The sequence below is a fragment of the Hypanus sabinus genome, chromosome 4 (genome assembly GCF_030144855.1).
Source record: "Hypanus sabinus isolate sHypSab1 chromosome 4, sHypSab1.hap1, whole genome shotgun sequence".
Lineage (NCBI taxonomy): Eukaryota > Metazoa > Chordata > Chondrichthyes > Myliobatiformes > Dasyatidae > Hypanus > Hypanus sabinus.
Genome location: NC_082709.1, coordinates 14,264,598 through 14,282,306, shown reverse-complemented (window position 1 = coordinate 14,282,306; position 17,709 = coordinate 14,264,598). Strand labels below are relative to the sequence as shown.

The following is a 17,709-nucleotide window of genomic DNA, read 5'->3' as shown; positions in this document are numbered from 1 at the left end:
AGAGCATTAGCAATTGAGCACCCACAAATAAAGCACCAACAAGATTTTCACATAGTTGCAGTTATTAATCATCTCCCTGACTTCTAAATCCATGTCCTGACCTTTCAATTTTCCATGATTTCAGGTGTTTCTGGAAAGTTTGTCAGTGCATCCTAGGCGTTGCTTCTACTTCTGCTTATGAAATTGCCTTCTTGCATTTGTGTATAGTTTTTTGATTGATTCAACAGACTAGGTTTAGGGCTCACAATCTATCAGGCAGCAGCAATCTTTCCCTTTCTGCATGCTTCAGAGCAAGCATGTCTGTTGTGTTCATCTGAAGTAGTATCATCAATCTTGTCTCTGCAATATGCTTCAAATCTACAGACAGGTTTCATCAACCTGTATCACTGTCTCTGCCTGCTGAACATGCTCGTGATCAAGTCCCTAATTATATTCAACCAGTTCTGAGGCTGGGAGCAGACTCATTAAAGGGCACTCTGAGCTCTGCCAGAGCAAGGAATAACCAGGGGGATGAAGCAAGTGATTCAAAGAAGTTGTTAAAAGCTCTTTGAAAATATGCAAGACCATTATCAGCTCATTGGGTTCTCTGCTGTAAACGCAGGAGCTCTGGATAACCTTGACCAACTTCGCTGAAACCACGCTAAAGTGGCAGAAGGAATGTGTAACTCCCCATATCATCCACTTGCTCATTTCACCAAGTAGCCCCTGCTGATCCTACGTTGGTCCCAGCACTTCAGAAACTGAAGAGCTAGTGTGGAATCCGGTCATCCTTGACGTTAACCAGCTGTTTAAGGAAGTCTGGCTGGTAAATGAAAGTTGATCTTAGCAGGCATTTGAAGCTCCCTGACTTCGTTGTATCATCGTCCCTGAGGCCTGACATGGTCAATCTGTCAGAAACCTCAAAGCAGGTGGTAGTAATAGAACTGACAGTGCCTCGGGATTGAGGAGGTGTTTGAACATAAAGAAAGCCAAGTGCTGTACCAGGATCTGGTCGAGCTGTGCCAGAGAGAGGGGAGAGAGCACGATATGAGTTTCTAGAGGTGGGGTGTAGAGGTTTGGCTGACTGCTCAGTCTGCAGAACATTTGGCATTACAAAGGCTGCAAAGAGCCAACAGGCCCATCACAGAGGCAGCCAAGCAAGCCTTTAGATGGCTACAGATCAAGAGATGTGACCCATGGACCAGTGCTGCTGGGAAACATGGTAGGGCCTGGTCAACACTGGCTGGGTCGCCTAGGTGAGAATGCCTGATGTAGAAAGACCTGAAAAAACCCGATTATCCCAAGTTACATCACCAATGATGTGTCCCAGCGCATCCTAGGATATATATCTCAGCATCATGGATTGTTGTATTCTTTGACTTGTCCTCCATTTCAACAATGTAATTACCCTGGGAAAATATCCCTATCCTCTCAAGGTATGTTTCCAGAGTCTCTGATGTATACAATATACCAGATATGGGACTGACCGGCCATGTTGTGCTGCTTACCACTCCATATCAGAATGGTCTCTTACATTAATCAATCTTGTATCTACAACCTTATATCCTCGTGATCATCTCTGCACACCAACTCAGTACAACTGATCGGGAGTTTGCTGAATTCCCCTTAATTGACAGCGAATGATTTTGTCTCTTAGAATGGATGTGATTCTTTGTCATTCCAATCTCCAATTGGGTTTATTCTCCATGGATTCATAAAATTCGGATTCCATTCCCAGTGTGGATAGGCAAATATGTGTGAGACAAAGGAGCACAAAGGGTCAATCAAACTGAATTCAAGGGCTCCTAATGACCATTCTACAATACTGACATATATCAGACTGCAGTTAGTCACGCGATCCAACTCTTAAAGAATGGTGGCCTTTAAGAAATAATTACTGTTGACTAATATTCATAATAACAAAGTATTATAAATATTACAAAAGTATTGATTAACTTGGAACCACTCAGTGCCAGAGTTTAGAGATAATGAATGAAATGGGATTGGTTCAAGTTGTGCAGCAAAGTTCTCAAAGACATTAAGTTGAAGACAGACCTGACTGGGTGATGGCCTAGTGGTCTGCACAGGGTGAGGTGGGGATAGGGATGGAAGGAGCAAAAGGGTAATCATTCTAGGAATATCCAACAGGAATTAGCTGTGGGGTAAAGCAGTGAGGAGAAGGTGACTGGAAAACAGATCGTGGGAAGTGAAGAGATGCAGGGTAATGAGCCAGGAATAGGGTGAAGCATGAATGGCCTGAGATGACAGAGTGAAGCTGAGGGTGCAGAGGTGGCACAGAGGCAGCAGAATGATCCAGGTTGGAAATGGCATATTGTATGCAGTCCCAGAAAGGTGAAGCTCAAGCAGACCTGAAAAGGGAGAAGACAAGGTGGAGCTCCAGTGGATCTGAGAAGAAAATGGCAGGGAGTGGATCAAGTGGACCTGAAAGCAAGAATACAGGGTGGAGTTCAAGTGAACCTGAAAGGGTGGTGGCTTCGCCGACTGTGTTGGGTGAACCAGGGGTAGGGAACTACAGAGTGAAGGGGCAACTAAGCAAGGAATAATTAGCAACCTCCAGCAACGGGGTGAAGTAGAGTGATTGGAAGAGGTCTGAGCGGAATGAAATATGTGTGGACATGACAAGGTCAACTACAAATCGATGCTGCTAAAGAGGATTAGCGTAGAGAAATGCAAGGGCAATGTAAACACATTGAGTGGAAGGACTAGATTCTCCGCTCTGGACAGTACAGCAAAGAAGATTCACCAGGAGTTCAATGGAACTGTCAAATCTAGAGGTAACAAAGGTATCGAGCAGGATATGGAAGAAATCTTCCTGGTAGTTAACTGAACCTGTGACTAGATAGCAGGCTTAAATTCGATGTCTCGCATCCAATTATAATAGCCATTCATGTCTACTTATTTTGATTCTGGAAGTGCACCACCAACAATATTGTAAAGAATGCTCTATAGGTTTTGGGATTGTGTGTCTGAAACAGACGTTGACTATTTTAATCTTTGAATAGAGCACTTAGTGCCCGTTTGATGCCTCTTCCCAAAATATAGCTGCATAATCGTATTCATGCAATACTTGTTTTGAATGTGCTCTAGTAAGCAGCCTTTGAAGACACTAAAGGGTATAGCTACAAAGAAGAATTTTTAAAAGATATTTACCAATGTGAGGAGCCACATAGAGCATGCTTGTCAACGATACTAAAGATCTTTGCTAGTCTGTGTTACTCATTCCTAAATTTCATAGGTTCATTTTACTGTCAAAGAATGTATGTCTGATACAACTCTGATATTTGTCTTCCACAATTCTTAATAAATTCTCTCCCTTTCTCCTATTCTTCCCTTACCAAACCCAGGACATACTTGAAGACTACTAGTTGGAAGGAAGTTGGCTCAACTTTATCTTTGTGTAATCAGCGACAAATCTAGAACATTTGCAGAGTGTACTGTGCTCCACCAGCCCTACAAAGGCAAAGAATGCAGTCCACTTTCCAATAAAATTCAGGTCTATAGTTTTTGCTGAATGGTTTGTTGCCCAATTCAAGCCCAGTTAAGGGCTTAAACAATATTTTATCTCATCAAATCTAGTATTGACAACAATATAGACAAAGTTTTTGACAGGAGAAGAAAGAAATAACTTTAGCTGTGAATAATATGTAGTAAAGGGGAAATAAATGGGCTATCAATAATATCATAATACACTTCATCATTCATTACTCCTTAATAGGTTACATTTGATGATTATATAGGAGTATTTGTAGTGATAATAATTAATAATGGGAACCCACAGTAACATCTTTCAAATAGTGATTGCCTAAAATGAGCTGCCATATAAAAAGACATTGGGTAGAATGACTGAGACTTTATGAATTGGCTCCCCATTGTCATTCACAAATAGGTACTTAGAATGACTCAGTTCACATGTGACTCAACGCACAAAGGCTTCTCTAGTGACTCATTTTGTTATAGAGATCATTTAGTGGGCTTAACTCTTGATTTCTTGCTTTGTGCCAAGGATCATCAATCATCAGTATCATTTATGCAACATAATGATTCATCTCATGCTTGGGGTCTGTCTAATAATATTCAGTAGAAGAGGTTGCAGTGACTCATGACACAATCATCACAAACTATTTATGTTTCAGGACACCTGTTTTTCTTTAAATTACATTTTACATTTTTAATTTTAAAACACATTTGTGAAGTCTTCACCCACATTTTCAAATCTCCCTCACCTCTCATGACCTCCATTCCTAAGACATAGGAGCAGAACCAGGCTATTCAGCCCATGAAAGCCCCCTGCCATTCCACATGGCTGATTTACTTTCCCTCTCACCCCCATTCTTCTCCCTGTATCCTTTGACACCTTTACTAATCAAGAACCTATCAACCTCCACTTTAAATATACCCAATGGCTTGGGTCCACAGCCACCTGTGGCAATTAATATTACAGTTTTACACCCTCTGGCTAAAGAACTGTTTTTGTACTCCTCTGAGATACCTGCCCTACTCTTACACTGGCTGTAAATTTAACCTTTCTTCTGCTCGCAGTAATGCCAAGTACATATGCTCTATAGGTCCCTTCTTAGCCTGATCCAGCTCTTAATACCACTTGCCTTCTTCAAGACTTCTCTTAAAAAAACTACTTTTTCACTAAGCATATGGTCATCTACACTGACCGCAAACCAGTGATAAAATATTTTGTACAAATGCTCTGTGAACTGCCTTGGGACCCTCTGGTGCTCTAGAAATACAAGTTTTTGTTTTCATATATTGTTTATCTTTGGTCCTTAGGTAGGACAGAGAATTAGACACTGACAACAGGGATTGTGGAGTGATCGATTAATATATTGGGTCTATGACAATTTTCATCTATATAATTGAGTCATTTGCAAATCAAATTGTATGGCACACTGACATAACAGTAAATTTTGCTGTTTAACAACTCCAGCAACCCAGGTTCAGTCCCAACACTGGTTACTGTCTTTGCAGAGTTCTCAGTTATTTACTGTGACCATGTGGTTTCCTCCATTTGTACAAGTTACTATCTAGTGAGCATTTCAGATAGTGACAGGAAAATGTGGAGGGGTTATGGGTAGTTGTTAGAGAAATAAAAGGAAAAGAGATTGGGATAATATGCATTTGTGTGGAAGGAAAGCACAGAAATGATGAGTTTGAAGACCTGTCTCAAATATTTTTGGAGTAGTGATATGAGGAAGCGTGACAGGGTGAAAATATGTTTCTATGGTGTAAGGTACTCCTTCCCTCTTCTAGACTGCAGGGCAGCCTTGGGCAAGATGTAGCACCTGCTTAGCCCCTGGATCAGGATCACGTGAAGCCATGGGAGCAGGTGGTGGATGATCGTATGAGTAGCTGGTGCATATCACAAATCCTGGTTATGTGACCACTGGTGCCTGACAGATAATCTGTAAAGAGTATTGATAATAGCTGGAGTCGGCCATCTTGTAGAGACACTGTCCTGATGAAGGCAATGGTAGACCATTTCAGTAGAAAAATTTGCCAAGAACAATCATGGACATAGAAAGATCATGATCGCCCATGACAGACAATATGGCAAATAATGAACAAATGGACGACATGAGGAAATCTAAACTCAGAGGAACCATGCTCTGTAAAGAAGTTAAGCTGCTTACCTTCACTTGCATGTCGATCCCTGAATACAATCCTAGAGTTAACATGGTATCCTTCAAAATCATGGACTGACGATGCTCTTCTCATACTGCACACACTTTCCCTTGACTGGCTGTATGTCAGACCGGAGGTAGACTGTAGCATTTCTGGATTCAGTCTATCCCATTGTTGTTTCGGTGAAGAATGGTCTAGAGGCCCTGGCAGATTGATAAATGGAGGTGAACTACCAGGCTCTGTCAATGCTTTTGTGTCTTCAAACTCTGAAGGACCACAACTTTCACTTGCAGGGGATTTCAAGTCCTTCATGGCCAAAGAATCGTTGCTTACTTTAGAAGATTCCACCACCACCACATCAGGATCCTCTTGGGGGAGTGATTGCTTGCTGGATGTAAGAAGTCTTATAGCAGGCAACTTTAATCTGAAAAATCTTCCTCGGCCTACAATAAAGGAAATAAATGAATATGAACAAGTGATGTAAGTCATACGATTACATGTTCTAAAATACACAACAAACAGGATTTTCAAGGAATAAAAACGGACACTAACAAAACCAAACATGTGGCAATCTTCTCCACCTGTGACTATGGTTAAACAGGAATCTGTCTATTTGCAATGACGATGGGGATTAATATATCATAATTACAAAGATGTACAAAATATAAAATTGAAAGTTCATCATCCAAGTATTCATTAATATATAAATGAAATGAAGGGAAAGGAACATTTTTTGTAAAAAAATTAGAAATTTTAATTTTGAATTACATTTTACAGTTTGTCTTAATTTTATGAACTAAAGGCTTCAATAGATAAGGAGAGGTAATTACATTGTGGACACTTACAGACTTTAAGAATGAGACAAGTTCTACAGAGTAGATGGCAGAGTCTACTCCAATCTATCATTCTTCACATGAATGAATGAAATTGGCTTGTTTCAGAAAGTAAATTCCTTTCACAATTTAAGGTAGTGCTTATGATAAAGCACAATATCAAATACAAATTCTACAATACAAAGAGACTTATTTAACCACTAATTCACAAAATAGAGCAGCAACACAGATTCTGCAACACTCTAATTTCATTCTTTCTGCCAGAGTATTATGAGGCTAAAGCATTTCAATGACCATTGAATCACGTTTATTAGGGTCAGAAGTGATATGGCTGCAGGAGTCTAAGTACTCTTGCTATTGACCATTGTTCTCGTAATATCCTGAACGATCAGTGTTTAGAATGAATAGGATCCACTCACAGAAAGTAAAGACGCTTCACATTGAGAAGCTATCACCTTCGATTATTCAGGGTTGCCTTTGACAACAGTTGTCATACGTGATGAGTGTAGACTGTGACTACACATTGAATATTTGTGCCCTTGGATCACTTTATATGCAAGGCAATAGAAGATTGTTGGCTACTAGTTCTCTTAGGTCTGGAGGAACTTGTTAAATATTTCTGTACATCTATGAGTTTATACAGTAGAAAAATTGTTTTATTTTATCATTCATTTGTTTGATTTATTATTTTTTGATGCTATTGCCTCATTGTCCCTTATGAAGGTATTAAAGCAAGAATCATTTGGAATAATGCTTAACATGATTGTATAATATTTATATCACTGCCATTTTAATTCAGATAACAGCTTGTTTCAAGCCAGATGACAGTCCTATTAAAATAATATACAAAGGTACTCCCTATTACTTTCATTGAAATTTAGTTCTTTATTTCTCTCTATTAAGTTACCTCACATGAAAAATAATCACAGAGTAACACAGCACAGAAGCAGTCCACTCATTCAGACAGGCCATTATCCCTGTCTAAGCTAAATCCATTTGCCCGCATTTGACACACATCCCTCTAAACCCTTCTTATCCATGTCCATATTTTGTACCCAGCAGAAAGCAGTCCATCACGGGTAAAGCTCTCCTCCCCATTGAGCACACCTACATGAAACACTGTTACAGGAAAATAGCATCCATCATCAGGGATGCCCACCACCTGGGACTTGCTCTCTTCTCGCTGCTGCTATCAGGAAGAAGGTACAGGAGCCTCAGGACTCTCACCACCAGGTTCAGGAACAGTTATTACCCCTCAGCCATCATTCTCTTGAACCAAAGGGTATAACTTCACTTGCTCCATCATTGAGATGTTCCCACAACCTATGAGCTCACTTTTAAGGACTCTTCATCTCACATTCTCGTTATTTATAGCTTATTTATTTATTTATCTATCTATCTATCTATTTATTTATTTATTTATCTACCTATTTATTTATTTATTTATTTATTATTTCTTTTGTATTTTCACAGTTTGTTGTCATTTGCACACTGGTTGAATGCTCAAGTCTTTTATTGGTTCTGTTATGGTTATTACTTTATAGATTTATTGAGCATGCCCACAAGAAAATGAATCTCAGGATTGAACATGATGACTTACATGTACTTGGATAATAAATTTACTTCTGAATTTTGAATCTGTTCAAATATTTTTATATGTTATTGTACTTGCCTCAACCATTTCTGCTAGAAACAGGTTTCACATGTGCACCACCCTCCACGTGAAGAAACGTCTTTCACTCTTCACCTTAAACCCACGGGCTGTAGTTGTTAATCTCCTTACACTGGTTAGAAAGACCATGCAGTTTCACCATTCTATGCACCTCATGACTTTATACCTCTAGAATGTCACCCCTCAGTTTCCGTCTCTCCAAAGAATAAACTCCTAGGCAGCAACTCAGATTCTTGAGTCCTGGCAATATTCTTGTAGATCTTCTCTTTGCACTCTTTCCCAGATTAGTAATCTGCTTCCTACAACAGTGTAACCAAACTATATACAGTTCTCCAGGCGCAGCTTCATCAGTGTCTTGTAAAGCTGCAACATAATGTCCCAACTTCAATGCACAATACCCTGACTGATGAAGGCCAATGTGCGAAACCCCTCCTTCAACACTCTACCTGTCTGTGACACAATTTTTGGGGAAATTTATGTTAGGACTCCTGGAACTTTTTGTTCTAAAATACGCCACTGATCTCAGCCGTCTACCACAGAAGTCTGTAATGTGTTTGGGGATTCCTACACTCTTCCTCCCTAGAGTCAGAGGTATGGAATGGGATCCATCAATCCAACTTGGCAAGATGCCTGTCCAAACTGGACCCATCTGACAGTGTTTGGACCACACTCCTCTAAATCAGGAGTTCCCATCCTTTTTTATGCCATGGACCAATATCATTAAGCAAGGGGTTCGTGGATCCCAGGTTCGGAACCCCTTTTCCAAACCTTATCTATCCGTGTACCTGTCCATCTATCTTTTAAATGTCACTGTTGAATCTGCCTTAATCACTTCCTCTGACAGCTCATTCCATATACATATCAGCCTTCCTGCAAAAATACCGCTCCTCAAGTTCCAATTTCTTCAAGTCTGTCCCCTCTCACCTTAAACTTATGCCCTCATGTCCTTGAATCCCAACTTTGGAAAAAGATTACGTGTTTGTAAAACTGATATTATGTTTGATTGCATGGCATTATACTATAGTTATTCAGACATCCAACAGTTAACTCTGGTGTGTAAAACTCTCAGACTCCTAGTTAATTAGCAGAAGTATAATGTAAGGAGTAAGAGTGGGATACAAAGGAAGAAGCAAGTGGGATTATCTCAATTAAGTGCAGTAAGAGTAATTCCCCTCTGATCTTTGGCTCTCAACATTGACATGCTGATGTTGTTCTAAAATGTCTGTTTATGTAGAATACATAGATATGGTAGGTGTCACTTTGACATTGTTGACAGTACAGATCTGCTGACATTTGATATCCTTGGCCATCGTCCTCTGCTATTGCCCATCCTCTGCTGTGATAACAAGTGATCGGGAACACAGTCTGTGAACTGACTGCAAACCAGAAATGATTGAGACTGTAGCTGTTAGCTTTCTCATTTGGGATATTCAAAAGCACTGACTGATTGTTTCACAAGTGAGCATGAACCCAATAGTTCCAGAGACTCCCTTTGTGAGCATCAGTAATGACAATGCATGCTTGCCATATACCTTGCACAGATTGAAGGATAAAGTTGCTGAAAAGTTGGAATCAGAGGCAGGTTAAATATCACTGACATATATCATGAAATTTGTTGTTTTTGTGGTAACGATGCAAGGCAATATATAATATAGGGGAAAAACTCTGAATTACTGTATATATATAATAGTTAAGTTATAATAAGTAATAAATAAATAATACAATAAGTTATAAAACATAAAAATTTAAAAAGTAGAGAGGTAGTGTTCATGGATTTAATGTCCATTTAGGATTCTGATGGCAGAGGGGAAGAAGCTGTTTCTAAATCATTGATGGTTGCAATGAGAACAAGGCATGACCTAGGTGATGAGGGTCCTTAATGACAGATGTCGCTTTTTTGAGGCATTGCTCCCTGAAGATGTCCTAGAGCCTAGTGCCCATGATGGAGTTGACTAAGTTTACAACTCACTGCAGTCTATTTCAATCCTGTGCAATAGAAATACATACCCTCCCAACTCCCCCCGCCGCCAAACCAGACAGTGATGCAGCTAGTTAGAATGCTCTCCATGGTATATCTGTAGCAATTTATACGTGAGTTTTAAGAGACAAAATTAAATGCAGGAAATCAGACACCTGATTTTTTTTTAATCCCACCTACAGAGTTTCTGTCAGTAACACTTTGAATTGGCAACAGTCTCTGGACTCATTTTGTATTTTATTTTCCAAATGTACATAATTCATTCTATTTTTTTGGTTTTGAGATTAGAATGTACAGTATACTTTTTTATTTAAGCCATTCCAATAACAATTAATTTAAATTACACATTAATTATCCTGCAGTTTACAAATAAAGTAATCACAAAATTATCAGCTGTAAATAAAGTTATTGAATGAAGTGCATTACTATATTTTGAGTCAGAATATTGGATTGGTACCACTCATTTTCTTTTTGACTGCAAGGAATGCATGGTCATTTGCACCCTGAAACATCTCCCTCTCTGAAGCTCCCCACAGTGGGAACCTGCATTTCTACGCAGAATTGTAAAGCTGCTCACAATTGGAAAACATACTGATGAAGGCATGAAAGGTTCCACAAGAAAGAAAAGATTTTACAGCGCTAATTTGAAGCCAGCACTGTAACCTTAAGTCCAACATAGCAGCCAATTCCCCCTCTTCATTTCGTAGAGTTAAATATCACCAGAATGGCCTGCCCCTAATCTGACAAACCTACCAGCTACTTACATATAAGCATCCTCTTGGCCAATTCTACAAGAGTTCAACAGCTTAGTTAGTTGATTTAAATTGCAACAAGTGGAAATTCCACTTGCAAACTTCCTGGAGAAAGGTATCCTGGATATGGATATATAAGCAATAACTCCCCTTGAATGACAATTTGGTTGGGAGAATGAGCAGATGGTACAGAGCGATACGAGCTGCTAAAAGAGGGGAGAGAAGAACGTAATGCCGAGGTGTTCAGGAAGTTTTTCCTGCTCCTCAGTCTTATCAATGAATGCTCTGTTATGCATTTGCCCTTTGATAAGTATCCCTCTCTGAGATTTATTACTACTGCAACCTCAGAGCAGGGCAAAGGATTGCATTGCTATTAGTGGTTAAGGTGGCTGTTGTAATGAACACTTACAGAAGGAGTACTTTTGGAAGTGAAGGTATTTGTGTCACCATACAGTTCCTCATCCATCGTTCTGCAAGGTAGAGCACTGAGGTTTTCTACACAAAGAGAATTACTGATGCCTCATTTGCTGTTAGGTGCTCCCTTGACATCTCAGTGCTGACAAAGGGCTGTGCATCGATGACATGGTTGATGATTCCAACATGCAAGCAATATGTGCAGAGAATGGAATCAACTCTGACACATGGAATTTTACAGTGCTGAACACTGAGATAATGATGCCCCTGCTTCCTCGAGGAAGCAGGGGCAATGTCAAAGATGCTCTGCTGCCTGCTTTGCACAGATGCTTGGCCAGACTGGATTCCTGACAAGAGCATTGTCAAAGCAAACACGAGGAAATCTGCAGATTCTGGAAATTCAAGCAACACACACAAACTGCTGGTGGAACGCAGCAGGCCAGGCAGCATCTATAAGGAGAAGCACACCTTATATACCAGCTGGGTAGCCTCCAACCTGATGGCATGATCATTGACTTCTCTAACTTCTGTTAATGCCCCTCCTCCCCTTCTTACCTCATCCCTGATATATTTATTTTCCCCCATCCTCCTTTTTTCCCTCTCTGCCCATCACTTTGCCTGTTCTCTATCTCCCTCTGGTGCTCCCCTCCCCCTTTCTTTCTCCCTAGGCCTCCCATCCCATGATCCTTTCCCTTCTCCAGCTCCGTATCCCGTTTGCCAATCACCTTTCTGGCTCTCAGCTTCAACCCACCCCCCTCTGGTCTTCTCCTATCATTTCGCATTTTCCCCTCCCCTTCCTACTCTCAAATCTCTTACTATCTTTCCTTTCAGTTAGTCCTGACGAAGGGTCTCGGCCCGAAACGTCGACAACGCTTCTCCCTATAGATGCTGCCTGGCCTGCTGCATTCCACCAGCATTTTGTATGTGTTGCTTGAAGAGCATTGTCAAAGTGGCAGGTGTGGAGCAATAAATACTATTGATGGAGTAAATCCCAGATTTGCTCCTTCAACAACAGGAGCAGGAATAGTGAATGTAAGTGAAGGTGTGACACCATCAGCTCTGCCTTCTTGCACTGCCTTGCTGTACTGAGTGCCTGGGATGGCAAAGGGTCAGGGTAAGGTTGAGGTGTGGGAAAGAAGGGGAAGTAAGGGGTACACTTCTGCATTGTCTTCAGTTTTAAATTTGGCAGAAACTATGTGAAGGAAGGGAAGTGGGACACAAAAAGGATTAGATAAGAGGATGACATCGGCTTCAATGCTTTGAATGCTGCTGACGACTGCAAATGCATGTGGTCCAGTTATGGAGTCTAGGCTTTAACTAGCTTCATGTATGGGTTTTGCACCATCTTCTTCACTAAGAGAGAGGAAAGCATATGCATCATGTAGGGTATTTGGAGGATATAGCTGTGACAACTGAATAACTGGAATATGTAGATCCAAGATTCGCAGCAGTACTGAACGAGTCAGGATAATGTACAGCATAAATTCTGTCCCTTCGGTTGCTGGTTGGTGAGTGAGAATGCTGGTGAGTGAATTGCTGTGAGAAGTTGATTTGTCTAGAATTAACTCCTGTCTGAGCAGGGACCTAGAGCTGTTGCAACCACTTGCCACTGCAACAGGTCTACAGCGGATACAATCTCACTGTCTCTCCACTCTGCTTCGGAAGACTGATGCAACAGCTAATTATATATACTGCAATGCTTTACCGTTTAGGCCACCTAGGTTCAATTCCCACCAATGCCTGGAAGGAGTTTGTTCGTTCTCACCGTGACCGCGTGGGTTTCCTCCAGGTGCTCCGGTTTCCTCCCACAGTCCAAAGGGATCGTATGTTAATTGGTCATTGTAAATTCTCCCTTGACTAGGCAAGGATTAAATCAGGGGATTGCTCGGTGTCATGGTTCAGAGGGCTCGAAGGGCCTATTCCGCACTGCATCTCGATAAATAAATAAAAATAAAATCAGACTTCTATTAACCAGTTACACCTTGGTGTTCAATATCATCATCCCCTCAGTATTAATTATCAGACTTCTAATCCTCGGCCCCTATAAATGGGTCCTCAGCTTCTTCATCAGGAGACTGCAGTCAGTGCAGAAGACTGATAACATTTCATCCTCACTGACAATCAAAACAGGGGCACCTCAAGAATGCACGTTTAGTCCACTGCTCTATTCTTTCCATACTCCAGACTGCATGTCGAAGCACAGCTCAAATGCCATCTAAAAATGTGTAGAGAACACCAATGTTGTTGACAAATCTCAGATAGTGACAAGGAGGCGTACAGGAGTGAGATTGATCAGATTGCTAAGTGGTGTCATAACAACAATGCTAGCCAGAAAAAGGAATTGATGGTTATCTTCAGGAAGTGGAACACACCAGTCCTCATGGAGGTATGAACTGTTTCGGGCTCCTGGGTGTGAACATCTTAGAGGATCTATTCTGGGCCCAGCACATCGATGCAATGCATCACAAAGAAGGCACACCCAGTTGCTCTACTTCCTTAAGAATATGAAGAGATTTGATATGCCACCAAAAATTCCTTAGATGTACTGTGACATCATTCTGACTGGTTGCATCACAGCCTGATATGACAGCTCCAATGCACAGGATAGCCTGAGACGGCAGAGGCATGTAGACTCCACCAGCACCATCAAGCATACAGCCCACCCACAACTGAGGACATCTTCAGGAGAGGAAGTCTCAAGAAGCCAGCATCCATCACTCAGGTCCTTCACCACCAGGGTCATGTCCTCTTTTCATTACCATCAAGTGGAGAGGAGGTACAGGAGCCTGAAGACACACACTTAGTCATTCAGAAATAGCCTCTTCTCATCCACTGACAGATTTCTGAACAGTTTATGACTCCATGAACACTAGTTATTTATTTTGTAGTTTATAGACATTTTATGCCTCTGTACTGCTGTCACAAAACAACAACAACATGTCATGCAAGATAGAGGTAATAGAACTAATTCTGAATTTGTAGAATACAGGATTTGAAAATACATTCACAGGTTTGACTACTTGTTCAAGTTTGTTTTGCTATGATATCTCTGAATTCTTCAGGTTGAAACCTTCTCCTGAAGATTTCTGTGAAGATTACTGGTTTTTTATTTACTTAATAGTTCCCCATTCACTTCCTGCCAACCTGCCAGCACCTCTTATGGTCACAACATCCTCGATGGCTTTTCAGAAGTACTGACCAGCTTTAAACAATTGCATTTTGGTTGAACTAGAGCTGTTCACTCACTTTTTGAATACTGTGCCAAGAGATTCAAAGAATCAGCATCATTGTTAAAGCTCTAAAATCACAGGCCATTGGAGATAATACTTTCATTGCAAATAATCTGTACAAATTAGTCATGAGGCCTGGTTTTCAGGGATTACTCAATTTAACCATCTTTAGGTTTACAAGTTTTGCAATTCATTTTGAAATGTAGAGTCATAGAGCCATGGAGCTATAGAACAGTACAGCACAGAAAGAGGCCCAGCAGCCCATCTAGTCCATACTAAGCCATTTAAACTGCTTACTCCCATAGTTCTCCATACCTCTACCATCCATATACCTATCCAAACTTCTCTTAAATGTTGAAATTGAGCTCGCATGCACTACCTGTACTGGCAGCTTATTTCACAACCCTCTGAGTGAAGAACTTCCCTCGTAGTCCCTTAAACTTTTCACTTTTCACCCTTAACCCATGACCTTTGGTTGTAGTCCTGTGCAACCTCAGTGGAAAAAGCCTACTTGCATTTACTCTATCATAATGAACTCACTTTTATTCTATCTTTAATATAGACCCAGAATTATGATATTATGATAGATGGCTTCCATTTACTCAGTTTTGGTGTTTTTCCAAAAAAGTTACTTCTTATTTTATTAATTTAAAAAAGCCTATTTAATGATTAAATATGAAATACTCTTTGCCCAGATTCACAGTATGCAAACAATCCTTTATTGTGCTTCACTGCCTCTATGTAGATGTGGTGAAGTTATTTTTCTGACTGAACGCAGTCCAACTGAAAAGGAAACATTCATTTTTTCCTGCTTCAATAATCAGAAAATGCCTATATAAAAATGTACTGTATATTCAAAGACTGAACTCACTCCAAAACAATCATCACCTTCATTAGATGTTTTAAAATTTTCCAAGAGTTGATCGGATTAAAAAAATATATTTTTTTAATTTCAATTGCAGTAGGGGTTTGCTGCCTCATAGTTTCATTGGCATTATTAGTTCAACTGGCTGCTTGTCTTTGGTAGGGAACTCTTTGTTTGCCAAGATGATTTCTCAACAGAAAGGAGTTTATTATTCAGTATGGTCTGCTGTTTCATATAAGAAACTGAGAGGCTGCATATGCATTTACAGAAAGGCACTATACCTATTCGTACTATAGCAAGCAATGAAAAATGACAATTCAAATGTTACTTATACTTTCAAATATAAACGAGAGCTTTCACTATATAATCCATACAAAACAAACAATGTATAGATTTCACTTCATTGTAGGCCATTGTATCTCATTTTAAAAAAGAGCAAATTTGTACTTTGAAAAATATTCATGCATACCATAAATTTTCTTAAGCTTATCTCACAAGACTGCAGAAAATTGTGCAATACCCAGAATGTCTGTTATCAGGTCTGGTAAAATAGCTTCTCCCAAAGGATTTTGTTCTTGAAAAATTCAATAGTTTTTAGTATTGTCATCTTACACTTTAGCTGCAGCATTACATTCAACGTTTCCTTTTGCAAAATGAGGCAGCATCACTCCAAGCAACCCAAAATAAATCTTAGATATTTTGCAGAGGTGGTCTTCCAAGATTGTTTTCACAAGCTTTAAAAGCAGAGAGTAGGAACATTTGATTAAAGCTAAACTGGATCCTTCTTTCTGCCACTGGGTGCCAGAAATTTAAAGATATTGAAGTTGTGACAGTGATTTCTTTAAATGTTATAAGTACTTGCCAGAAACAGACACTAATCAATGGAAACAGAAAATATGATGTCTCCTTGAAAAAAAGCTTTTAAAACATCTTGAGACTTCTGGAAGGGTAACGGTAAATTCCACTTGTATAAAATGCCTCTAAATATAGTAACTACAGTTTTCAAAATAGTTCACCATCTGTTTCAATTAAAGCAGCAAATTTATACAAATAGTCCTTGATTAAGGGATGCCATTAAGTATCCAGATAGATCCAGCCATATGACATAATAATAATTACATATACGGCATATCAGGACTGACAGCAGTGAACTTTACCTGCAGAAGATTCACTGGAGATAGGATTGCCATCTGAAATACAATTGAACTATATTGGTTACAAACAGCAGATTTAGTCAGTGATTCAAGCATACTAACGAGTTGCAAGGCGTAAACTGATCAAAGTGGTTCCGTTCTATTAGCCCTGTTAAATGTTTAGAGCTTGTTAAAAAAACACAAATTTGGAATTATTCTTATGTGGTAATTGCGCTAAACCAGAGATAATCTTTGACTTACCTGTTCAATCAACTCCCTTCAGGATCTCTCAATCTCTCACCACTGCTAGATCTTCAAATTTTCATTGCATTATAAAGAGTGACACTTCTGTTGCTAAGAATTATGCAGTTTAATTTGTTGTGCATAATCTAGACTGTTGTTCTACCCAGCTACACAGACATTCACTCATGCACACAAACACACAGCCAACACAGTAGAGTAGACGGGAGGTTTTGAACCCGTAACCTGTACTGCTGAAAGTAGATTCTCCGGAGCTATACCACAGGACTATCATCCACAATGGGACTGGACATAGAAAGGATCCTTGGTGAGGTTTTGTCTTCTTATCAATGGCTGGACTATGGATTTTGCTCCTGCTGACTGCCCTGATTTGGCTGGTGTATGTTATTCATTGTGATGCATTATGCCTCATTGAAAGAGGTTGTTTGTACAAGTTTCAGGAGCTGCAACCTTCCTTTTTCAGTGTGAGAACTACCAGTAAGGTCATCTTTATCGAAAGTGTAAACTAAACTGTGCAGTACCCAGAATGCCTATTATCTGCTCTGATAAGATAACTTCTCTCAAAGGATTATGTTCTTGAAAAATCCAATGTTGTTCTTTGCTTTAACAATCACCATCTTACAGTCTAGTTGCCGCATTTCATTCAACATTTCCTTTCGCAAAACTGATAGTTCGAAACACTGGTGTGATTTTAAAACTTATTTTCCATTGTATTGTTTTGACATTGGTTGTTTGTGCCAATGCAACAATTCCATCTTTCATGGGAACTTATGGAAAGTTTTAGCACAAGATGTGATTTGGCTATCTACTTAAAGAACAATTCAATTAATTCCTTTTTCCATGCTTTATCCCTATGGCTCACCAAGTTTTCCTTGCCACTGATAGATCCAATTGCTTATTGAAAGATCACTATTTACCTAGATGCTGAGTCAGGGAC

General features: G+C 39.8%; 1 protein-coding gene across 1 annotated transcript in view; it reads right to left on the bottom strand.

Moving 5' to 3' along the window:
• LOC132392425 (potassium voltage-gated channel subfamily H member 7-like) overlaps positions 1-17,709 on the bottom strand; it is a 529,705-nt gene that overhangs the window by 183,776 nt on the left and 328,220 nt on the right. Inside the window, exon 4 of the mRNA XM_059966250.1 lies at positions 5,643-6,067. Within this exon, the coding sequence (XP_059822233.1) occupies positions 5,643-6,067 (425 nt within the window). The remainder of the gene's footprint in view (positions 1-5,642; positions 6,068-17,709) is intronic.